Source organism: Nomascus leucogenys, chromosome 24, assembly GCF_006542625.1.
Source record: "Nomascus leucogenys isolate Asia chromosome 24, Asia_NLE_v1, whole genome shotgun sequence".
NCBI lineage: Eukaryota > Metazoa > Chordata > Mammalia > Primates > Hylobatidae > Nomascus > Nomascus leucogenys.
Window position 1 is genome coordinate 24,393,445 of NC_044404.1, and position 25,639 is coordinate 24,419,083.

Genomic DNA, 25,639 nt, shown 5'->3' on the forward strand with positions numbered 1-25,639 from the left:
TGTCTTCATGTGTAAAACGGGCTTCATGTCTCATTCATGGCTGTGACGATCTGAAAGCAAATGCGTGTATATGACAACGTGTGAGCGATGAGAAGCTTGTCATCTGTAAAACTCCATGAGCATGTTAATTATCATAGCCGTGATAATTATGTACATTATAGAAACATTAACCAAGCGCTAGGCTCGTTTCAGGACCTTCAGTATTGCTGGGAGGCTTGGTATCCGATAGGTGTTCCAGGAGGGCAGGAAAGGAGAGATATGTTTGGCCCCAAGTCTCGCGAGGGCTCTGGGGAGAGCTGGGTCTTCAAGGACGTTTTGGATTTAAATACTTGGTGAGAGCGTCGGGTAGGGGAACAGCAGGAGCAAAGCGCGGAAGGTGGCTATGAGGATAAGAAGGGAGGACACCTGGCAGGCTGCTAAAACCAGGCCCACCTGCCGGGCAGGTGGAGGCGAGCAACCACCTGAGCTCTCTAGGACAGCGGGAGAGGGGGCAGGGGAGTCGCCGCAACATTCTTCCTGTGGCCGCTAGGGGGTCCCCGCTCCAGGTGAACGCCAAGCTCTAGCCCCAGGTCGCTCCCCTATCCTTCAAGCAAGCTTTGCAGCGCAGCCAATTGCCAGGGGCTGTCCCGCCCACTCCCCTTCCTCGCAGCCACTCGCCTGCGCGAAATGCCTGCCAACTTCTGACTGGCAGGCAGTCTGGCAAATCAAATCGCGACCTTTGAAAGCAAAACACTGCAGAATCTTGGCAGCTCTGAATTGGGAAGGGATGAAGGAGGCTGTGCCTCCGGGTTGCACGAAGAGTCCGAGTCATTTCTCAGAAGGTTTTGATAGGTGGGCCTTAGAGGAGACGCCGCCGGTGAGTAGTGATTAACACTGGGAGGAAGGGGAATTGAATTTAACCTTCGTTTTTTTTTTCTGGAAAAAGCGAAGTCACCTAACGTCCCCTAGTGTACATACCCTTCCTTCTTACTGCCACCAGCCTCGCCAACCTGGGTCCCGTTGCCTCAGAATGTTCTTTCCAGTTTTGCATCGAGGCCAAGAGGAGCGGGGGCATGGGCTACCTTACTAAAGGTGATGCCAGGCTCTACCCAACCAGGAAGTGACATGGAGTAACTTTGCCAGAATTTCTCCTGTTCGTGCCGAGCGGCTCGGGCTTCCTGGCGGCAGCAGATGGTGGAGTTAGCAGGTGGGATGAGGGGAGGCGTTCTTGGTCTAAGCCCGCTTCTTGAACAGAGGTGCAGTCTCCTCGAGTTGTAGAGTTTCCAGCTCAATGGGACGGGACGGAAGAACGTAACCTTCTCGTGAGCCAAAGCCCAGGAACGGGAAGCCTGGCAGGGAACTGGCGCTCACCTCCAGAAGCCAGATCGTCAGGTGGTGGAAAAGAGCGTGTTTTATTGATTTGTTCAGAAAGAGGCAAATTCGAATACAGACGCTATGAGCCATGGCTCTCTCATTTGTAAAACGTGCTCTGTGGGATTGGTGAAATCCGTCATCGAGATAAACGGGGTGGGAATGGAAGCAGAGCACCCAGTGAATTCTCATTACTTTCTTGGGTCAGTGACCACGTGCTCTAATTGTGGGGTGGCTGACAACGCATGGGTGACTGCTTGCCTCTCGGGCATATGTAGGTCCTGGAGAAATGCTTCGAAATCAGGAAAAGAGAGTCACCAGGTGAAAAGTATGTGTCTTATAAGGGAGTACAGCTTGCAAAGGGTTCCTCCAGGCTTTCAGTCCGGACTCCCACCCAGCTGAGGGAGAGCTTTCAATCTTTGCAGGCGATGCCTCAGAGGCCTGCGAGTTCCTGAGGCAGAGAGGGAAGCTGCTTTTTAAAAGAAAAACCACAGCAATGCCAACCACCACAAACAAAAGCAAAACCAGAAAAGCACTTGGGCAAACTAGTCTAAAGGATATTAGGAGGTCTGAGTTCCCACCACTCCCTTGATTGACATGTCGCTAAGGTCTGTTGGCTTTCTCTGACCTCCTGTGGGTGGGGCTGAGTATATCTGCTTGTTGAAGCTCTGGAGTTGTGGTTGATTAGGCCTTAGAAAGGCATTCTTGACTGCGAAGGGGCCACAGTGCACCCAGTGCTTAACCGGCCTGCATTCAGTCAGTCGGTTGGTATGTATACAAGTCACTGTCAGGCTCCGGGCTAGATCTCAGCTGGGAGCAACTGAACAGGGTATTCTGCAAACACCACTGGAGTTTGTGCTCCTCAACTCCATGACTGCTTCATGGTTGAATGCTTCCCGGGGCCTCTCAGAGGTAGAAAGAGCCCTGAGCCACTCTTAAGGCTCTTATGATTATTACAAATGCTAAAACATTTTTACAGAAATGTAACACAATAATGCTTTCACATGTATGTGAAAGTATAGTGAATAATTATGCTTTCCACAAGATTGCAAACACATATTCATAGGGTTTTACAGGCAGGGAAGTGTAGCTATGGGATGTGAATTACCTGATAAAGTTACCCGGTGAATGCTTACATCTCATGTCTGTATACTGGATATATAACCTCGTCTGCAGGTAGTAGCAATAATTTCATCCTGAGGTGAAACCAAGCCAAAAGGCTTCTGTAGCTGTCCCTGTGCTAAACCTGCATCTATTGTTTCCCAGGACTGGACATGGTGTTCGCCTTATCACATATGTATGTGCTGTCCACACCATGAACCAGAATTCCTGGGCCTAGGGCTGGATAGCGGAAGGAATTGGAAGCTACAGGATACACAGGAGGCAGCTCTCTGAAGCCTCAGGGAGTGCCAGAAATTGTTTAGCTCACAGTGAGCCCTCAGTAAATATTTGTTGGATGAATGCATGACAGAGAAAGGAATGGGCAAAATAAATAATTAAACAGGGGAGAATAAAATTAATCCTAACAGCAGTTCACATTCATGGACCATTTGCTATGCCTGCATTTTACATGTATGATTGCATCAAATTCTCATGACTGCCATGTGGGGTGAGAACATTATTATCTATATTTCACAGCTGGAGAACCTGGCCGAAAAGTTAAATGACCTGGCAAGGGTAAAACAGGTAGCACATGGCACATCAAAAGCAATTTAAAACATTTTTCTATTAAAATAAACATAGACTATGCAGTAGAATACATTTTTAAAAAATGTATGAAAAGTCCTCAAAGAAACCCCTAACACTTTTAAGTAGGGTTTTGGCCCTGCCTCCTAGGACACTAGAAGTATACTTTCTCTTCTCTGTTTGGTAGAAAATTTTGAGAAGTGGCACACACCTGTAACCCCAGCACTTCGGGAGAGGCAAGTGGACTGCTTGAGCCCAAGAGTTCAAGACCAGCCTGATAACATGCCGAAACCCTGTCTCTACCAAAAAATTAGCCAGGCCTTGTGGCGTGCATCTGAGGTCCCAGCTACTTGGGAGGCTGAGGGAGGATTGCTTGAGCCCAGCTTGAGGCCATGTTTGTGCCACTGCACTCCAGCCTGGATGACAGAGTGAGATTCTGTCTCCAAAAAAAAGGAAAAGTTCGGGAAGCACTGAAAATATAAGTCCGATGAAATTAGTAGGGATTCTCATCATTGCTGGGTTTATTTGAGGCCACATTATTACCCCCACTTTACAGAGGAGGCAACTGAATCTCTGAGAGGCAGAGTTATCTGGTCACACACGTTTTCCACCTCCGAGACCAGTGTCACCTCACCTGTGTCAGGCCAACCCTCGGTAGCAGGCCAGTTCTTCTGTTTTCCATGGACGTAGCTTTTCTTCTGATTCTTTTCTTCCTAAGTTGAAACTTAAATGTTCCCTTTTTGTGGTAGTGGAATTTTTTTTTTTTTTTTTTTTTTGAGACCTGGAGAAGTTAGTATTCTACTACTTGTGCTCAAGAGCTGTGGAAAAAGGGAGGATTTAAGTTAGGGTGCGATGGGAGGAAGAAAGCAGAGTGGAGGAGGAAAGGGAACATTTAAGGGCCAGGGAGAAAGCTTTTGAGATAGATGAGTCAGGTTTGTGTTAAGGGGAGGACAAAGGCGTGATAGAACTTGTTTTTTAACTGCTAGAATGGAATTTTGAAGAATTTTTTTAATGGACTCGTCATGGCCGGTTATGTTTTATCTGAATGGTATTCTCTTCTCAGATAACAAAGCTGGGCTCAGTGTTTCCTTGTCCATGCATTTTTAATGTTCCTCTCCACCACCCTAGAGCACCGCAAGAACTGGAAAACACACCCCTCTCTGTCTGCCTGGGAGAGCCACGGAAATTGGCACTTCTCTGAGTGAAGCTGAGGAGAAGGCTGTAAATCTGCCAAAACAGCCTTGAAGTATTCTTTTGTCATGAGGAAGTGATGGCTGCTGGAGGGAGGTGAACACCAGGAGGAGAGATGGCATCTGGCCTGGGCCCCGCCTAGCAGCAGCTCCACCTCCTGGGCCAGGCCCTGCGGGATGCGTCACTAGACCACCATGGACGGAGCCCACAGCGCAGCCCTGCAGCTGCAGCAGCTGCCTCCCACAAGCAGCTCCAGTGCTGTGAGCGAGGCCTCCTTCTCCTACAAGGCAAGGGCTTTTCTGGGGTTTGGGAATTTGTATTTTCCTAACAAGAAAGTTACACAGTGCTCTGCATTGGCTAACAGATATGTATGGGATCTGCATGCCTGGCACTGGCAGAAACAGGCAGGCTCTTCACACAGACAAGGGAATGTGTAAGCAAAAGACAAGAGATGGGCCGGGAGCGGTGGCTCACGCCTGTAATCCCAGCACTTTGGGAGTTGGGCAGGTCACGAGGTCAAGAGATTGAAACCATTCTGGCCAGCATGGTGAAACCCCATCTCTACTAAAAACACAAAGATTGGCTAGGTGTGGTGGTGCCCGTCTGTAGTCCCAGCTACTCGGGAGGCTGAGGCAGGAGAATCACTTGAACCCAGGAGGCGGAGGTTGCAGTGAGCTGAGATGGTGCCGCTATTATCCAGCCTGGCGACAGAGTGAGACTCTGTCTCAAAAGGAAAAAAAAAGAGATGCTCATTAAAATACATAAAAATAGGGAGGCAGAGAAACACCATAAAAGGTATAGAATAAAAGGAATGCATTCCCACTTAGAAGATTTGATTTTTAAAAAATCACCTACTCTGGGCCAGTTGTGGTGGCTCATGCCTGTAATTCCAGCACGTTGGGAGGCCAAGGTGGGAGGATCTCTTGAGGCCAGAAGTTTGAAACCAGCCTGGGCAACATAGTGATACCTTGCCTGTACAAAAAAATTGAAAATTAGCCAGGTGTGGTGGCATGTGCCTGTAGTCCTAACCACTCAGGATTCTGAGACGGGAGGATTGCTTGAGCCTAAGAGTAGTTTGAGGGTGCTGTGAGCTATGATTGCACCACTGCACTCTAGCCTGGGTGACAGAGCAAGACCCTGTTGCCAAAAAAAAAAAAAAAAAATTATATATATATAGGTATGTATGTATATTACCTACTCCGTTACTTGGAGATAATTTTCATTCGTATTTCAATATATCTCCTTGTTTTTTTCTAGTATTATAAATTTGGGGTCACATTGCACATAAAGTTTTGTATCTTGGTTTTGTAAAGTTTTGTATCTTGTTTAACTTGACCTTACTTGTGGACTATTTCCCCATGTCATCGAGTAGTGACTGAAAGCATACTTTTTGAATGACTGCCCTATAATCTGTTGAGCTGCTGTGTCCAAATTTGCTCAACAGATCCTCACTGCTGGATATTCAGGCTGTCTCGAATCTGGAGTGGCTGTAAACCATGAACATCCTGGACTGTAAATCTCTGTGCTGATCTCTGATCCTTTCCTTAGATATAGTCATATAGGTACAATGGATAGGTCAAAGGGAATGCACCTTTTTGAAAAAGGAGGTTTTAATGTCAAATTTAAGTGTTTCCAAACACCTATCAATGCAGCATCTGATGACTTGGATTTATTGAAAATTGTTTTTTTAAAGGTCAGAGAGGCCGGGTGTGGTGGCTCATGCCTGTAACTTCAACAGTTTGGGAAGCTGAGACGGGTGGATGGCTTGACCTCGGGAGTTCAAGACCAGCCTAGGCAAACATGATGAAATCCTGTCTCTACCAAAAATACAAAAAATTAGCCAGGTGTGGCAGTGCACACCTGTGGTCCCAGCTACTTGGGAGGCTGAGTTGGGAGGATCACTTGAGCCAGGGAGCAAGAGATTGCAGTGAGCCAAGATTGCACCACTGCACTCCAGCCTGGGTGAGAGAGTGAGACCCCACCTCAAAAAAAAAAAAAAAAAAAAAAGATCAGTGACTGCTAATACCCTAGAGCTAAAGGAGACTTTAGAGATCATCTCATCAAACCTCTCATTTGATGGATTGGAACAGTGAGGCTGGGAGGTGAGAAGTGACATTCTTAAGATCCTATAGCAAGTTGAGAGGAAGAGCTAGAACTATTGTTAATTTTAGATAATAATGATGATCATAATAACAATGACTAATATTTATTGAGCATTTGAGCATTTATTCTATCCCAGATACTGTGCTGAGTTCGTCACATGCCTTTCCTTGGGTAATCTTCACACTAGCACTACACAGTAGGTCCAGGTTTCCTCCTCTGTAGAATAGTAACTGCTTCCTGGTGGTGGTGAGGATGAAATGAATTTATTCATGTGAAGCCCTTAGGCAGTGACCCACACATAATGGCCAATGTTTGTCAAGTGCTAGCTGTTACCATCTTTATCCCCACTTTAGAGACAAGGAGACTGAGACCCAGAGAAGTTCAGTAATGGCCCTGACTGGCACAACTAGTAAGTTGTGCAACCAGAATTTAAACCCGGGTCAGACCAGCTGCAGAACCCATGCTCCTAACTGCGGCGCTGCTCTGACTCCCCAGTGTCCTGACTCCTACTGCTGCCACCACATCCCAGTGTGCCCAAGGAGGGGACTCTGCAGGTCATTAAAGGGGTTTTGTCATTATAATTCCATCTGACCAGCCAGGTGGAATATGTATGGAAATTATGAACATTTGTCTGGAATTAGACTCATTCTAGAACAAAGACTGACTCTGACATTCTCAGTGGACTCTGCCTCACCGAGCAGACCAGTTTCAGAGCCAAGATGGCATGACTGTTTCAGCATTGGCATCTCGCTCCTTGATCTTCTTTCCATGAAAGCCTGTTGTTTCCCCTTCCTGTGCAGCTACTGTATTCATCTAGGGCTCTGTTGGGAAGAGTATCAGGCTGAGAGCTGGGAGACCTGATTTCTTGGCCCAGCTCTGTCATCTCTGGGTATGTGTTCTTGGGCAAGTGTCATCCTTTCTCTACGCCTCAGTTTCTGTCTCTGTAAAATGAAGAGGCAGAGTTCATAGATGGTCCCCAATCCTGCCTAACCACCTGAAATACCTGGGGAGCTCAAAAATATGCAGATTTCTAGGCCTCAGACTCATCTCTCCCTGCCTTCACCCTTTTACCCCCTTGTCTCTACTCCCCTGCAAATTGTGGTTTTGCATAGCTAGGCTAGAAACCCAGAACATGCATTTTGTAAAACCTCTTCAAGTAAATCATATAATCAGCCAGGTGTGGGAATTTCTGGACCACATGATCTACTAAGCTCCTTCCCGCACCAACTCCATCATCCTGAGAAATCATGATCTCAGGCCATCACATCTTAGTCAGCACTGATATTCAAAGTGAGCAAAACACTCTTCTCAAGTAGGCAGCGTTACTGTTCCCGTCTTTGGAGGTGTCCACGTGCTGCACAGAGCATTATTCAAAATGGAGCAGGGTTCCAAGTCAGAAAACACTTTTCTTAACCAGCCTTTTTATTGACGTATGGTATGCATACTGAAAAATATATAAATCATGAGCTCTAGATGTTTTTTTTTTTTTTGAGACAGAGTCTCGCTCTGTGGCCCAGGCTGGAGTGCAGTGGCGCGATCTCGGCTCACTGCAAGCTCCGCCTCCCGGGTTCACGCCATTCTCCTGCCTCAGCCTCTCCGAGTGGCTGGGACTACAGGCGCCCGCCACCACGCCCGGCTAATTTTTTTGTATTTTTAGTAGAGACGGGGTTTCACCATGGTCTCGATCTCCTGACCTCGTGATCCGCCCGCCTCGGCCTCCCAAAGTGCTGGGATTACAAGCGTGAGCCACCGCGCCCGGCCTAGATGTTAAATTTTAACGAAGAGGGTGCATACCTGCAACTGATGCCCAAATCAAGAAACAGAACGTTACTAGTACCCAAAAGTCTCCTTGTGCCCCTGCTAGTCACTCCCCTCCCCCCAGGAGTAATCACCCTCTCTTCAAGTCAGAAAACACATTGATGGTGGCACAGTCTTGACTTCAGAGGAAATTCGGGAGCTACTGGTCAGCTTGAGTGAATACTGCCTTACATATTGAAGGTGCTGAGTGCTTTCATTCTGTGAAGGAACCAGAACGTTCCATTCTGCTTTTGATATTCAGAGTCTACACCATTTCTAATGTAATGATAGAAGCTGTTCTCTTGAGTTTTCCCCAGGCCTTAATTTATGGAGATGACAGAGTGACTCCATGGATGGCTAATGCCATTGAAGAAGATTTTTGTTGCTTACATTTCCTAAAGGAAGGAGGCACTCACGCCTGTAATCCCAGCACTTTGGGAGGCCGAGGTGGGCGGATCACGAGGTCAGGAGATCGAGACCACGGTGAAACCCCGTCTGCACTCAAAAATACAAAAATATTAGCCGGGCGCGGTGGCAGATGCCTGTAGTCCCAGCTGCTTGGCAGGCTGAGGCAGGAGAATGGCATGAACCCGGGAGGCAGAGCTTGCAGTGAGCCGAGATCACGCCACTGCACTCCAGCCTGGGGGACAGATCGAGACTCCGTCTCACAAAAAAAAAAAATGGCACATCGTGCTGCAGAGGGCCACACGGGACACACCAAGGTCAGTTGGTTAGAAGCAGAGGGCATGTGGGGAAAGCTTAGATCAGAGCCTTTATTGTGTTTTTCTGTGGGAAAGGCACGGCAGGACAGGGTGAACAGTTTAGGACTGGCTGATTTGAAGAACTCTGGGTTGTCTGGTACGTAGCCCTGGGTTGATGTAGAGCAGGGGAAATATTGACCTGGGGTGTGAGAGTTTAATAAAGGAGATGTTTGCAGCTCTGGATTGGTTAGTTAGCATATGAAAGGCATGCTCCTTAGAATATAAAAAATCAGTTAATACAATTGGCCCTGTGATGAATGGATGCCAAATGGACAAATATAAGAATCTAAGAAAACTCAGAGCACTCTCCCTGATGAGATTTCTAGTAAGTTTCCATTTTAATCACAAATTCAATTCAGTTGCCTAGTATGGAATATCTTCATGCCAGAGCAAAGATGAATAATTCATGGTGACTCTACCACGGATGTATGAATTGAGGTGAGGGACAGGCATGGTTGTGATGATGATTGAGCTGACTGAAGTACTGGGTGGGGTAAAGAGAAGAGGACCTGGGTCCAAGTCCCCACTGTTCCTTCTTAGCTAAGTGACCTTGGGTGTATGGTGCAACCCTGCAGAGCTCCTGTTATCTTATCTGTAGAATGTTGGTTTTCATCCTTCCCTCCCAGCGGCTGTGTGGATCAATGAAAAAGCACCTAACGCAGTGTCTGACCATGTACTAGGCATGCAGGAAGCATGTGACTCAGATATGCCCCGGGGTTTCCAAGAGGAACAGACGAAGGTACACAGAGTAGAGGGGAAGGTGTGGTTAATTCTGCATGGGGATGGGGAGAGGGGTTTTGAGGGAAAGCTGTCTCTTTTCTCAATTTTGTTAAGGCTATTTTGATTGCAAGGAGTAAAAACCCATTTCAGAGAAGCTGAAGCAAAAAGGGAAATTATTATAAGGCTACAGGGTAGCTCATGAAATCCAGTGGCAGGAAAGGCAATGGGGCTTGGAAGGTGCTGGAACTCATACCTCGCCTTCAAAAGAGGGAAGACCTGAGTGGCCATCCTGGGTAAGTTGTCTACCTGGTTAAGTCGGTGATGGCCAGGGAGTGCCGCCCAGCTGATACCACCTGGCAAACATGGTTTCTTAGGCTCTACCATTATGGGCAGGCCTCAGAAAAGTGGTCATGTGGGCTGGGCAGGCTGCTCACAACTCATCTCTTACCTTTGGGAGGAGGAAAATATTGAGAGACTCTTAAGTCCAGCTTGATGGGTGGGATGAAGTTAGGAGCAAGCTGTCTGCCTTTGAGTTGCAGCCCTGCCCTCTGCCCTGCCCATCAGCATATAAATTTTGGTTGTTAGGGAGGGCACTCTGCTACAGGAAGCCCCCCAGGCTGAGCTGCCCAGGAAGCAGCTCCCAGCAGGACATTGACACTGTGGAAGCTTTACCTCAGCCGGGAAAAGTCAGGTCTCAATTCTTCTATTGAGTGAGTAGACATTTCATCTGAGCACCTACTCTCTCCAGCTTGTGCTGGGTGGGGCGGGAGCTATATAGATCAAGCTTGTCCAGCCCACAGCCCAGGACAGCTTTGAATGCAGCCCAATACAAATTTACAAACTTTCTTAAAACATTATGAGATTTTTTTTGCGATTTTTTTTTTTTTAGCTCATCAGTGGCTATCATTAGTGTTAGCATATTTTATGTGTTACCCAAGACAATTCTTCTTCCAGTGTGGCCCAGGGAAGCCAAAAGATTGAACACCCCGATATAGATCATCAAGACAGATCTTCCCTGGTTACAGTCTAGGAGGGAGGTGGGGAAGATACATTTTCACAAGTGTTTACCCCTCAAGACAGAATTCGACACAAAAATAGAGATACAACAGAGTGTTAAGGGCATGGCCTTTGGAATCAGAGACTTGGCTCCAATCCCTGGCCCTATTACCTTTCTTCTTAGTTTTTTTGGGAGACAGAGTCTCCTGTGTGGCCCAGGCTGAGTGCACAGTGATTATAGCTCTCTGCACCAGCTCTGTTATTTTCTAGCATTATAACTTGGGGAAAATCATGTAACCCCTCTGTGGGTAAGTCTTATACCCATCCTATAGGGTAGTTATGAGAATGACCGGAATTTACAGATGAGCAAACCGAAGCTGCCTGCACCACCCCCTGCTTCTGCCTTTGGAAATCCTACCCAGCCTTCCAGCACAAGTATCACCTTTTCATCCATGAAGCCTTTGTCAGTCTTCCTGGCAATACAATATAGGTCCTTTAGCCACCCTTTCATAGCCAATTAACAATGACTATTGTAATCATCATAATAAAAGCAATTAACATTATTTACTTATAGAACAGGAACTGTGCTAATCCTCACAAAAGCTCTCATGAGATAGGTACTGTTACAACCCCATTTTACCTGTGAAGAAACTGGCACAGAGAGGTTAATTAACTTGCCCATGGCCACACAGTCAATGGGTAGCGTAGTTGGGGTGAGTAGTTTTGCCTTCACCTCACTTCTTTCGCCAGTAACACTCCCCATTGAGAGACTGCAGCATGGGTAGAGTGACCGTGGTCCCGGTTTGTGCCTTATGCCTGTGTATGTTAATAGAGCCCCCTTTCATTCTCAGAGTCTTCCTTTTTTTTTTCTTTAAGATACAGTTTCAGTCTGTCACCCAGGCTGGAATGCAGTGGCATGATCTTGGCTCACTGCAACCTCCACCTTCTGGGATCGAGTGATTCTCATGCCTCAGCCTCCCGGGTCGCTGGGATTACAGGTGTGTGCCACCACACCCAGCTAATTTTTATATTGTTAGTAGAGACAGGGTTTCACCATGTTGACCAGGCTGGTCTTGAACTGCTGACTTCAGGTGATCTGAGGAGTCTTCCTATTTGGAAGGTACACGGTTACCCTAAATATAAGGCTCCTGGTAGTTGGGAGGCCTCATACTTCCTCACCCGTAAAATACTGGAACCAGAGCGGTGTGGGGAGACCCTGACAGTCGCTTATTCCGTGACTTTGGCTGAGTCTTGGGCTTTCTTGGGTAACAGATCTCCACTGGGAGCAGCTCCTGAGATATTTGCCGGCCTTCTCCCCTCTCTTCCACTTCAATTGACACTGTCGATTCTACTCTGCCTTGTCAACTCGAGAAAAGTTGGGAACCTGACTGGGTGTTGCCTCAGAAGAATCAACCTGATCTGGCAGTGCCCAAGCCTGGGGCCACCCAAGACAGTTCTCACCCCTGCCTGTCAGCTGGGAACCATATGTTCCACTTTGCACTGTGTCTTTGCTTAAGGGACAAAGTCAACTGATTCAAGGTGGAATATCCCTGTTCTGGGTTAACCATGCACGTGTACTTGTGAACGCTCCACCCCTGAAATAACCCCAGTGAAGACATACAAGGTGGTTCCTCAGCAAAAAGAGGAGCAGACTAGGTAGAGAAGGCTGCCAGCGGGGTCCAGAGGTGGGAGCTGGCCGGGCACTACCCATTCCCTCCCTGCAGCAGAACTGGGCACCCGCATTTATGGTTTCCAACCTGAGGGTTGGAGGAAGAGCTTGCTGGCAGGAGTCATCCTTGCCTCCCCATTGCCCTATGCCAGGCACTGCAGGGTGCCTCATTGGTGTGTGTACAAGCAGTGGAACCCAGGGCTGGTGGCAACTTCTTGGCCTGTCTTTGAATGCTCATAAAATTGGACCCGTCATCACTTCACAAGGGTTTGGGGGCATAATTAATGTTGATGAAGCCCTTTGAAACGCTTAGGTGGAGTTATATTACGCTATTGCTAATCGTGTCTGTCTGTAACTGGTTATTACATGTGGACATTCATATGTTATGGAAATGGCTTTTAAAAGAAACCTCAGCCATCTGTGTCCTTAGTGGAAATGTGGCACTGATAAGGTTATTTTTTTTTCCTAATTGACTGTGCTACCTTTGAAGGACACTTCATAGAACACAATGGAGACAGTCTGGAGGAGTAATTATCATCAAGAGGCTGGAAGTCAGGCTTAGATACTAAAAACAGGACTCATAGTAACACCCATCTCAGCGTTGTTTGTGGCCCTGAGAGGAGGGTGCACAGAAAGGGCTTAGCACACCATCAGTGTGCTCCATTGATAAGTGCTCCATTGATGGAGCACACCATTGATGTGCTCCATCAATACCAGCCTTTATTATCTTAGTAACTATCGGGGATCAGAAAACCATACCTGAAAAAGAAAGCCTCAGAAGCAAAAGTTCCTCTCTGACCTTTTCTTGCTCTCCTTTCTCTGGCCCCCCTTCTCCACCAGGCTAGCCATAGAAACGACAATCCCTCTTCCCCAAGGCAGGTCATAGAAACCAGAACCCCTGCAGGCACTGAGGTGGCTCATGCTTGTAATCCCAGAACTTTGGAAGGCCAGGCAGCCTTTGAGCCCGGGAGTTCAAGACCAGCCTGGGCAACATGGTGAAACACCGTCTCTACTAAAAATACAAAAATTAGCTGGGTGTAATGGCATGCACCTATAGTCCCAGCTACTCAGGAGGCTGAGGTAGGAGTATGGCTTGATCCCCAGAGATGGAGGTTGCAGTGAGCTAAGATCACGTCACTGCATTCCAGCCTCATTCCAGCCTGGGTGACTGAGCGAGACCCTGTCTCAAAAAGAAAGAAATAGAGAGAGAGAGAGAGAGAGAGAGAGACCAGAACCTCCTTTCCCCAAAGCCAGCTATAAGACCTAAAATATTACTCTAATTTTCTTCCACTTTTCTTTGTAAAAATTGGCCATAAGGAAATTATCAGACCTACTTTGTTTGATCGTAGGTCAGAAGACCCCCTATTCCAGAGAGGGTCCTGACTCATATAAGGAAGGAATGCTGCCCAGAGAGGCCAAGAAGAATCTCAACATCAGACCTGGCTGGGTTCCCCACTCAGTCTATCAGCATTAGATCAGGCCCGTTTGTGCAATCATATTTCTACACAGTCGTCCATACTTTGTTGAACCTAAGCCTAAAAATGACAGTTTCTCCTGTGTCTTTGGGTCTTCTCTCTGAAGGCTCCCATGTCACATAAAATGGTGATCAAATAAATTTGTATGCCTTTTCTCCTATTAATCTGCCTTTCATCAGTTGATTCTCAGCGAACCTTCCGAGGGCAATGGGGAAGTCTTCCCTTGGCCCATACATAACCTTTTAGCCTCCAATGTTTTTGCTGCCTAGATGGGTTCATCCTTGTGAGGTTTATAGTTTTCACTTCTGGGTCCCACCCTTCCCTGCCCCACTCCCTGACTTGTCTCTGTGGCCACAGTGGCCTCCCTCTGCCCTTCTGCAGCTCTGCACTTTCGTGGTAGTGAGTTAACACATTCTCAGGCTAGTCTGTGAAGACAGACTAAATCCTCGTGGATTTAGTCAACCACTCCTCTAAGGCCATCTCATCTTGGTCTCTTGCGGTAAAAATAAAATAGCAGCTACCAGTTATAGGTGGAACCATATGAAACTACCACCTTTATGCATCAAAAATGGTTGAATATTGGCCGGGCGTGATGGCTCATGCCAGTAATCCCAGCACTTTGGGAGGCCGAGGCGGGCAGATCACCTGAGGTCAGGAGTTTGAGACCAGCCTGGCCAACATAGAGAAACCCCGTCTCTACTAAAAATGCAAAAAAATTAGCTGGGCATGGTGGCACATGCCTGTAGTCCCAGCCACTCAGGAGGCTGAGGCAGGAGAATGGATTGAACCATTTCTGGTAAATTTAAACATTGGTATTTTTTATTGTATTGAGTGCTGTTAGATACTCTTAACTGAAGCCCTTGGTCTAAAGACCATTCAGTACCCACTATCAGCCTTCTGAAAAATATATAAGCTATTCTTTAAGTGTTGAAAATTTTACATCATTCCTTTTTCTCCTTGAATTTGTATTTCCATTCTATTTCCCTCACAGAATTTTATTCCAAAATTGTGTATTTTAATACTTGAAAGTTTGGTGGACTCCTCTCATACTTCCATTAAAAGGAAAACTTTGGACAAAGGAAATTTAACAGAGCTATTTGAGCAAAGAATGACTCATGAAATGGGCAGGCACTCAGAACCAGAAGAGGTTCAGAGAGCTCCGCTTTAGTGGCCTGAGCAGCACACTTTTATAGGTTGAATGCAGAAGCAAAGCAAAGAAATGGCTTGATTGGCTACAGACAGGTGCTTGCTTTATTTGGGTCTGATTGGAGGAAAGTCCCTAGTTAGAGGTTAGTTGATGCTTTGATTGGTTATGCTTAAGTTTCATTTTACTGGTTACATTGCAAATCAATTTGCTTACATAGGAACCTAAGGCCCTACAGCTGTCTCAGCCTGATGGCCTCCCAGTGAAAATTTTTTCATACTTCTCTATAAGAAAAGATGCAGAATAGGTAATCAAATTTCATTATTAAAATTTCCTTGGATATGAGGTTCAGAAGAGTATTTTTATTGGTATGATTGACTGAAAGCTGTTAATGCAGTATAAAGTTTTACAATGATTATTAAGCAAAAAAGCAATGTATTAGAAATGAATAGCTGAATGAGAAGAATGAAGCTTTCTTTAAAAATTAATTTCTATATTCAAGATAAATATTACTGATTGCTAGAATGAGGTAGAGTTTAGCATCAATTCTATTGCAAGTTTTGTTTCCCAAAGCTAAAGTGCTAAGAACTTTATTCACATTAGTATAAGTACCTAGAATGGAAGGAGTGTTGGTATAGCAGTATCATTAAATTCTTTTTTTTTTTTTTTTTTTTTTTTTCTGTTTTTTGAGACAGAGTCTCACTCTTGTTGCCCAGGCTGGAGTGCAGGAGTGCAATGGCGCAATCTCTGCTTATTGCAGCCTCCACCTCCCAGGTTCAAGTGATTCTCCTGCCTCAGCCTCCAAGTAGCTAGGATTACAGGTGCCAGCCACCACACCTGGCTAATTTTTGTATTTTTGGTAGAGATGGGGTTTCACCATGTTGGCCAGGCTGGTCCTGAACTCCTGACCTCAAGTGATCCACCCGCCTCGGCCTCCCAAAGTGCTGGGATTACAGGCATGAGCCACCGTGCTAGGCTCCAGTATCACTAAATTCTTTAAACTCCTTCCAAGTTACATGCTAAAAGTCACATCATGATAAACTATTTTCATGAGCTAATGATATGATTAGAGCCACCTTCATTTTTGTTCAAAGCAAAGTACTGGACACTCTTAATTTACAACAACAAGATTTGTTTTGCTTTCACAATTTCTGTGAAGTTTACCGAAAGGGCATTGTTGATTATGCCTGTAACTTCGTTCACCTAAAGACACCTTGTGTTAACCTGATTTATCTAGAAAGGGTCAGGGATATTGAAATATTATTTTCACTATTCCTTTGCTTATGCTGTATTTTAATGCACATATATTTTTACATTTATTATGTAGTATAATGTATAAGTATTTGCACATATATTTCAAGTGTAAATGATTTTATTTTATAACAAGTTTTGAATATATTTTTGTCAAAGCTTAGAGCAGGAAATTTAGCTCATTCAATCTGTGTAACAGATCTGGAATATAACCTAATTAACAAAGCTAGTCCTTGTTGTCCAAACATCAGTCAAACCAGACTCTGGCTTAGGAATATTCCAACAAGGGCCAGACTGTCCCATTCCAGTGTCATGCCCTAACAGGAATATGGATGACAGAGGGAAGAAAAGTCATTCTTGGGATGAGTGTTACAGCATCTTGATTATCACTAAAAAAACGTGGGAAACAAAATTTCAGAATTCCCCTTGATTTCCTGGTGGTTTTACAACTTGGCAATGTACCAGAGTAAGATTCTAAGGTAAATGAAGGACAAGCCTTTCTTTGATCAAAAGGGAAAAAACTGCTGTAAAAGGTGAAATGAGAAAGCGGAACATACGAAAAGCTGGCAAAGAACATGGAAGGACATGAAGATAGGTGATCAAGTCCCTTAAGACTGTCAGTATCACCTTGTGGAAGAAAATCTCTGGCCCCAGTCCAAAGAAGATGGCCTTCTAGTCCTTGCAACCCTGATTTCTATTTTATTTATTTTTTATTTTATGACCTCTAAGTGTTCAAGTGAAATGATTTCTCTTTTAGAAACATAGTCCTAATAACGTCACTCAGAGCCTCCCTGTCATCTCCAAGGCCAGGTCCAATGTCTTGGAGCAGGGCTTCTCTGGTTTCTTTCCATCTTCCCTGGACCCCTTTTAAAACTGAATTAAAGGGGGTTCCCTTTAATCAGTTCCCCGATCCCATTTTTCCCTGAGTCTTTTCCTCTTACACCAGCCATCTTTTTCTTCCTCAAAAGTACTTGCTCGTTCCCACCGCAGGAGCTTCCTACGCGTTATGGAACAGCTTTCTCCACCCCACCCCCACCACTCCAGGTCTTCAGGCCTCCCTTCAGAAATCATTCTTCAGAGGTGTCTTCCTTGACCACCCCACAACACACACACTAGATCGGGTCCCTGTCATGTAGAGTACCCTGTGCCTCTCCTGTGTAGCCCTAACCACAATGTGATTACATAGTCAGTTCAATGTATGTTATGTGAGGACAAGGACAGGGCATGGCACAAGCTAGGCACTGAAGGAACAAATGACTGGAGGGCCATTCCTCCCTTCTCTGTATGTCTTGTGCCCATGTCTAATAGATTGTATTTTTTTTTTTTTTTTTTTTGAGATGGAGTTTTGCTCTTGTTGCCCAGGCTGGAGTGCAAAGTCATGATCTTGGCTCACTGCAATCTCCGCCTCCTGGATTCAAGCGATTCTCCTGCCTCAGCCTCCCGAGTAGCTGGGATTACAGGCATGCGCCACCATGCCCAGCTAATTTTGTATTTTTAGGAGAAACAGGGTTTCTCCATGTTGGTTAGACTGGTCTCGAACTCCCAGCCTCAGGTGATCTGCCTGCCTCAATCTCCCAAAGTGCTGGGATTACAGACGTGAGCCACCGCACCCGGCCAGATTGTAATATTTTAAGTGTCTGTATTCTGCACTAGCCTGGGAGTCACTGGGTGAAGAACCAATTCCCCAGCTCCTAATAATAGCTACTACTTATTCAATACCTACCCTGTTCCAGGCCTGTTATAGAGCTTTATATATTGTATAGTTTGACGTAATAATTACGAGCATGGGCTCTGGTGTCAGACTACCTGGGTTCCCATCCTTCTTCAGCCACTTACTAGCTATCTCTTATCCTCTGTGCCTCAGCTTCCTCACTGTAAAATTAGATGATAATAGTACCTGCCTTAAAAGGTTGTTATGAGGATTAAATGAGTTAATATGTTTGAAGTACTTAGAGTAATACTTGGCACATAGTAAGTGCTTGATAAATGTTAGTTTATGATTATCATTGTTGTCATCATTTCTAATCTTTACAACAAGGCTAGTCTGTCAGTTTCCAAAGGCTGAGCTCTCTAGTAAACCTGATCACCTCCCACTGGCATGTGCCTAACACGTAGGAGGTTCTCATGATGCCCTATTGTTGAATGATGGATGACTCTAACTATGATAGCTAATATTTATTGAAGGCTCTGAGAAGCCCCATAGTAAAGAAATCTGTATCCGTAAACCCTCTGACTTGTGCTAGGAATCGTGCTTTGTTACTTCCGTGGGTTTATCTTGTTTCATTCTTGCAACTGCCATGAGGAGTAAGTACCCTTAATAACTCCATTTTACAGTTGAGGAAACAAATGCCCAAAGATATGTCCAAGTCACAGTGTCATGAAGGACAGAGGCTGGATTCAAGGTGAGGTCTGCCTGACTCTAGAACCTACCTCTGAATAACCACACTCCACACACTTATTGTGCTGGAGCAGTTAGGATTACGACATCCTCTTAGTTTCCACAAAACACTGTACATTGTAGGTTGCCTTCTGCAGTCCTCTTCAGGCCACAAATGTTGGTTGAGGGGGTTGGGTATGCTCTGCCTCAGGCCGGGTGCCATATGAAGGTTAGAGGAGGAGGCCGGGCATGTAAAAAAAAAAACTCAGGCTGGAAGTCTGAGAGCCTAAATTTTAGCTATAGTCCTTCCATACTTCCTTTGCCACATAATATTAAGCCAAGTAGTTCAGGTCTTGTGCCCAGAGTAAATTCCTCCTTTGACATTCTACCTTTTTCTCAGCACTCTTTCAATTATTGCCATTTATTTGTGCTTAGATTAAGTCATTTATTCAGGAAACATAAACTGAGTTATTTCTATTGATTGGGAAGGAAAAGAGAGACATGGAGGCTCCAATTAGATATAATTTCTAAATGAAAGGAAGGTAGAATTCTGTCTACCCATATCAGACGATTAACTTTTAAAAGGAATTAAGAAATCTGTGACAATAATAGCATAATGGGTGGGGGAGAAAGATGGAACTATATAGGAGCAAAGTTTTGTATAACACTAAAATTAAGTTGCTATTAATCTAAACTAGATTGTTATAAATTAAGGTGTTAATTACAATCCTCAGCACACCCATTAAGAAAATAACTCTAAATATACAGTAAAATAAATGACAAGGGAATTAAAATGGTACACTAGAAAACATATCTATTTACCACAAAAGAGGGCAGTAATGGAGGAATTGAGGAACAAAAAGAGACTATAGAAAACAAATGGCAAAATGACAGAAGTCCTTTCTTATTACTAATTATTATTAAATGTAAGTGGATTAAACTCTCCAAATAAAAGGCAGAGATTGGCAGAATATATATTTTAAAACATTCAAGTATGTGCTATCTACAAAAGATTCCCTTTAAATTCAAAGACACAAACAGATTGAAGGTAAAAAAGAAAAAGATATTTCATGTAAACAATAACCAAAGGAGAGCTGGAGTAGCTATACTAATATTAAACAAAATAGACTTGAAGATAAAATTGTTACAAGGTACCAAGAAGGACATTATATTATGATGAAGGAGTAAATTCATCAAGAAGATGTAACAATTGTAAAATAAATGCACCTACACAGTCCCAAAATACATGAAGCAAAAACTGACAGAATCAAAGGAAGAAATAGACGATAATAGCCAAAGACTAGAATAGCGAATACCCCACTTTTACTAATGGATAGAACAATTAGAAGATCAGCAAGGAAATAGAAGACTTGAACAACACTGTAAAGCAACTAGACCTGACAGAAATCTATAGAATATTCCACTCAACAAAAGCAAAATACAAATTCTTCTTAAGTGCACATGAACATTTTCTGGGATAGAGCACATATTAGGACAGAAAACAAGTCTCATTATTTAAAAGATTGAAATTATACAAAGTATGTTTTCTGATCACAATGGAATGAAATTAAAAATCAATCACAAAAGGAAATTCACAAAAACAAAGTGGGAAATTCACAAATATGTATAAATTTAACAACACACTCCTAAATAACCAACAAGTCTATGAAAAGAATCACAAGGGAAATTATAGGAACTACCTTGAGACAAGCTGATCCTAAAATCCATATGGAAGTCCAGGGGACCCAAAATAGCCAAAACAATCTTGGAGGAAGAAGAACAGTGTTGAAGAACTCACACTTCTGATTTCAAAACTTACTACAAAACTGCAGTAGTCAAGACAATATGGTACTGGCATAAAGACAGACAAATAAATGGGATAGAATTCAGAGTCCAGAAATTAACCCATACATCTATGGTCAATTGATTTCGACAAAGATGCTAAGACCATTCAATGGAGAAAGAATAGTCTTTTCAACAAATAGTGCAGGGATAACTGGATAGCCATATGTAAAAGAGTGAATGAAATTGGATTCCCACCTCACACCATCCATAAAAATTAACTCAAAGTGGATCAGAGAGCTAAATGTAAGAGCTAAAACTGTAAAATTCTTAGAAGAAAATAAAGGTGTTACTTTAGATCAGGCAACAGTTTTTGTCTCTTTTATTCAGTTCCTTCATTAGTGTCTTCTTTTGTGTTAAATAGATATATTTTGTAGTGTACCCTTTTAATTCTCTTGTCATTTCTTCCACTATATATTTTAAGTTATCTTAGTGATTGTGCTGAGGATGACAACACCTTAACTTATAACAGTCTAGTTCAGATTAACACCAACTTAATTTTAGTAGTACATGAAAGGTCGTATCTATATAGCTCCATCCCTCTCCCTCACCCACGATGCTATTATGGTCACAAAATATGACACCAAAAGCATAAACAAAAAATATGACACCAAAAGCATAAACAACAAAAGCATAAACAACAAAAGAAAAACATAAAATCTATCTAATAGATACATTAGACTTCATCAAAATTTAAAACTTTTCTGCATCAAAGGTAGAAGGCTAGCCTCTCCGTGTGGTCTCTGTTGACACCATGGGGAGGAGGACAACTTGCCGCTGGCTCCCTGCTTAGCCTTCCCTGATAGTCCCAACAGGGGAGTTGAGGGGCTGACTTAGTTCATTTGGGCTGCTGTAACAAAATACCATAAACTGAGTAGCTTATAACAACAGAAATGTATTTCTCACAGTTCTGAAAGCTGGGAAGTCCAAGATCAAGGCCCCAGCAGATTGGGTGTCTGGTGAGGACCCGCCACCTCAGACGGCACTTCCTCTCTCTGTCCTCACATGATGGAAGGGGCAAGCGGCCTCTCTTGGGCCTCTTTTATAAGATCCCATTCATGAGGGCTCCACCCGCATGACCTAGTCACTTCCCAAAGGCACCACCTCCTAATACCATCCCCTTAGGGGTTAGGACTTCAACATATAAACTTAGGGGGTAGCGGGCACAAACATTCAGACGTACAGGTGCCTTGTTCTCTGTGATGTTTGGAATAGTGAGGTTATTGTCTAAAAGTGTTTTTCTTGCCAAGCTTCCCATCAGCTTGTCCTTTGGTAGTGAGAGGAGGCTTTTCTTGGGGCTTTTTTTTTTACCCTGCTCCACCTCTGTTGGTATTTCCAGAGTGCTGGCTTCTTCACCTACAAGTTTGGGATGTATGAGGCAAAAAGAATACAGAATACCCAAGAAGCTCACCAATATGCCATTCCTGGGGTCCTGACTTTTCTAGCTTCTCTGCCTTCTTCTGTCTGCATTCAGAATTGTTTTATGTTTGTCTTTTTTTTTTTTTTTTTTGAGACGGAGTTTCACTCATGTCACCCAGGCTGGAGTACAATGGCGCAATCTCGGCTCTCTGCAACCTCCGCCTCCTGGGTTCAAGTGATTCTCCTGCCTCAGCCTCCTGAGTAGCTGGGATTATAGGCACCCACCACCATGCCCAGATAATTTTTGGGTTGTTTATTTTTTTTAGTAGAGATGGAGTTTCGCAGTGTTGGCCAGACTGGTCTCGAACTCCTGACCTCAGGTGATTCACCCGCCTTGGCCTCCCAAAGTGCTGAGATTACAGGCATGAGCCACTGTGCCCGGCCTTTTGTTTGCCTTATATGTGATGACCAGGGTTTTAGTTGTACGTAGCAGGAAGAATAGGGAAAAGTACATCTACTCCATCTTCCCAGAAGCAGATGTTCTATAATTGACTTTTTAAATGGAAAGTTATAAAATAATTTTTTGTATGCAAGGAGCATTAAAATATTGAAACTGGCTGGGCACGGTGGCTCACGCCTGTAATCCCAGCACTTTGGGAGGCCAAAGCGGTCGGATCACGAGGTCAGGAGATCGAGACCATCCTGGATAACACGGTGAAACCCACGTCTCTACTAAAAATACAAAAAAATAGCCAGGCGTGGTGGCGGGCGCCTGTACTCCCAGCTACTCGGGAGGCTGAGGCAGGAGAATGGCGTGAACCCAGGAGGTGGAGTTTACAGTGAGCCGAGATCGCGCCACTGCACTCCAGCCTGGGCGACAGAGTGAGACTCCATCTCAAATTGGTGTGCTGCACCCATTAACTCGTCATTTAGCATTAGGTATATCTCCTAATGCTGTCCCTCCCCCCTCCCCCACCCCAGCAGATTGCCTTTTTTGTCCACCAAAGCAATGCCTCTAAGAAGGGGGAAGAAAAAACCTCACTCATGTTTATGAGAAGTTGGGCTAATAATAATGTCCCAAAATGCTTTCCACAAAGTGTTGATTCTGTTGAGCTTTTTAGTTGCAAGTAACATAAACAAGTTCTTAAGCAAAATTGGGCTGTTCCTGGCTTCAGGAAGGTCTGGAACCGGGAGGTCTGGGACCAGGATGGCTCCAGGGTCCTGAGGAGCAGCAACTAATTATTTGCTCAGGCCTCACCTTGGGCTGAAGGGAGCCAACCTTTCTTCAGCCTTTGTGTTTCTCAGTCCAAGATCTGGATCCCAGAGAAAGAGATTCTGGCCTGCCTGGCCTGGGTCACACTTGGGCCATGATGTCTAGGGAGGATGGAGCACTGGGAATGACAGTTCCAATAAGACTGTGTCCAATGGGGAGGGGGCGGAGTAAAGTTCTCCCCAGCAGAATCAGGGTGCCGTTTATCAGAAGAAAAGGAAAGGATTAAAATGTTAGTCAAGTGAGAGTCATTGATGTTTAGTCCAGATGCTGATGGCTGGATTCCAAGTTAAGAGTTCTAGAGCCAAATAAGTTTGAGAACCTGAGTTAGACAAGGAGAAACTCTTCTGAGAGCCTCTAACATGCTGTGGGGGCCTCCCAGCAGTGGGTAGAGGATGCATTGCCTTTAACTACGTGGTGCTTTTCTTGCCTTAGCACCCTGTTAGCATCTCTGGGAACTCAGCTGGGGAAACCCTGGCTGGGCAGGTCTCCAGTGAGTCTTTTAGCTCTGAGATCCTGTGATCCTACAGGAAGGACGTGTTCTGCCCACAGGTTGTTTTATTCCATCTTGCTGCTCATCAGGTGAGTCAGAATCAGTTCCCAGCTCTGACCTTTTCCAGGTGGGGGACACATCTCAGGTGTGGTGAGGTCGTGGCAGAGCTGGGACTAGACTGGGGTCCCCTGGCTCCACATCTTTCCCTTCTGTGGCAGCGCTGAGCCTTGTTGGGAGAGAAGTTAAGGACAGCTGTCCATGGTGATTTCAGTTGGTGGGACTCCCTCTCAGTCCTCCTGCCCTCTCCCGTCCCTGGCCAACTGCCCCTTCTCAGGGAAGACCTGCCCTCAGCTCTCTAAGCCCCGCGAACTAGGAGAGGGAAGGAGGGAGGGTTGACTTCACTATTACTGCTGACTCTGTCCTGAGGGGGGAAGCCTCGGCCAGCTCTGGCCACTCGGGGCAGCTTGCTAATTATCTGTCTTTCCAGATGGACTGAACATATGACAGTGAGGACTGTTTGTCTTGTAAACTGCCAATTCCCTAGGGCCTGTCCCACGCCTTAAAGAATGGGCAGGATTTCACCAGGGAGGGGAACCAGGTGGGGTTGGGAGAACATGCTGGGAAGGAGGATGCAGCATTGGCCAGCATAGAGCATTCCTTGGTGTTCAATGGTGGAATACGGATGGAGGGTGTGTTGGGGACTCGCTATAGCGTGGTTTAAATGCTAGTACACTTTGACCCAGCAATTCCACTTATAGGAATTTGTCCCAAGGGACTAATCCAGACAAACGCACAAAAATGTGTGCACTAGGCTATTCAATCACAGCATTGTTTTTTAAAAAGGAAACATAATAGACATGGGGGACTCCAAAACGGGGAGGGGTTGGGGTGGGGGTGAGAGTTGAAAAATTACTGATTGGGTACTGTGTTCACTTATTTGGGTGACGGGTTCACTAGAAACCCAAACCTCAGCATTACACAATTTACCCGTGTAACACACCTGCCCATTTACCCCGACTCTAAAATAAAGTTAAATGAAAAATTAATAATAAAGGAAACAGCCTAAATATCCAGTAATAGCAAAGTAATGATATAAAATATGGCACATCCAAAAATAATGAGTTATTTGACATTTAATAAAAATGACAAATTAGGTATGCCTGACAGGGAAATGTGTTCGCAATATGTTAAGTAAAAAAACAGATTATAAAACAGATGGTAATCTTATTTTTATAAAGTAAATTAACATTTCCATTGATATGTAAATTTATGGACAGAAAAATGTTTGCAGGAATAAGAACCAAAATGTTTATAGTCATTATCTCTGGGTTATAGAATTAAAAGTGACTTTTCTATTATGGTGGTGTTACTGTTATTTTTATTTTTCATTTTTTTCTCATGCTACCTTGTCTAAGATATTATTATTTTTGTTTATATATATATTTCCTATTTAGTCTACAGTGAATATATGTTTGGTAATCATTTTATAAAGTAAAAAATTCCATGCCAGGTAGTCTGAACCTAACTCATAGGTGATGTAAATTAACTTTTTATAAATTGAGTAATTGAAAATGCCCTAAGCAAGTGAGCCAGTTAAAAGAGTTTCATTGAAACCCTCTGGGAAATTGAAGACACTATGACAAGACAGCAAAAAGTATTCTCTGGCCTGTATTTCTCTTGTAAATTCTGATTTTGGAATGTTGCTTTTCCGCACAAGATGGTGGCAAGTTAATACTTTAAAGGGAATAGCATAGCAGGTTTAGACCTTGTCAGGTTAGTGTGATCGGGCCACCAAAGTATCCAGGGCAGCGTTTTGTAAACCAGCAAAGCAGCCAGATTAACCTTGAGTAGTAAAATTCCAGTTGTGGGTCTGGAGTGTGGCTTTGTCACAGATATTATTTTTCTGGTTTTGTTTTGGGGCAGCAAATGGTTGAGTGTCAGAAGTGTCCTGGGGTCCCCTGGCTTGTGCCCAAATCATGTCCGCTCCTGTGAACTTTCCTTACAGGAAAACCTGATCGGCGCCCTCTTGGCGATCTTCGGGCACCTCGTGGTCAGCATTGCACTTAACCTCCAGGTAGGTTTCAGTTACCAGCACTGTCTCGGGGCAGAGACACAGCAGACAAGTCAGGGTGTCTTATCCAGGTCCAGCTGCCTC

At 44.6% G+C, this 25,639-nt stretch overlaps 1 protein-coding gene across 3 annotated transcripts in view; it reads left to right on the forward strand.

Annotated features, from left to right (window-relative positions):
• The first annotated feature begins 701 nt into the window (after positions 1–701).
• Positions 702–25,639, forward strand: part of NIPAL3 (NIPA like domain containing 3) — a 56,065-nt gene continuing 31,127 nt past the window's right edge. For 2 of the 3 annotated variants that reach the window (XM_003271614.4, XM_030805140.1), the window contains exons 1-3: positions 702–856; positions 4,165–4,514; positions 25,490–25,558. In XM_003271614.4, the coding sequence (XP_003271662.1) occupies positions 4,422–4,514; positions 25,490–25,558 (162 nt within the window). In that variant the 5' untranslated portion in view covers positions 702–856; positions 4,165–4,421. The remainder of the gene's footprint in view (positions 857–4,164; positions 4,515–25,489; positions 25,559–25,639) is intronic. The other variant, XM_030805141.1, reaches the window with a different exon arrangement.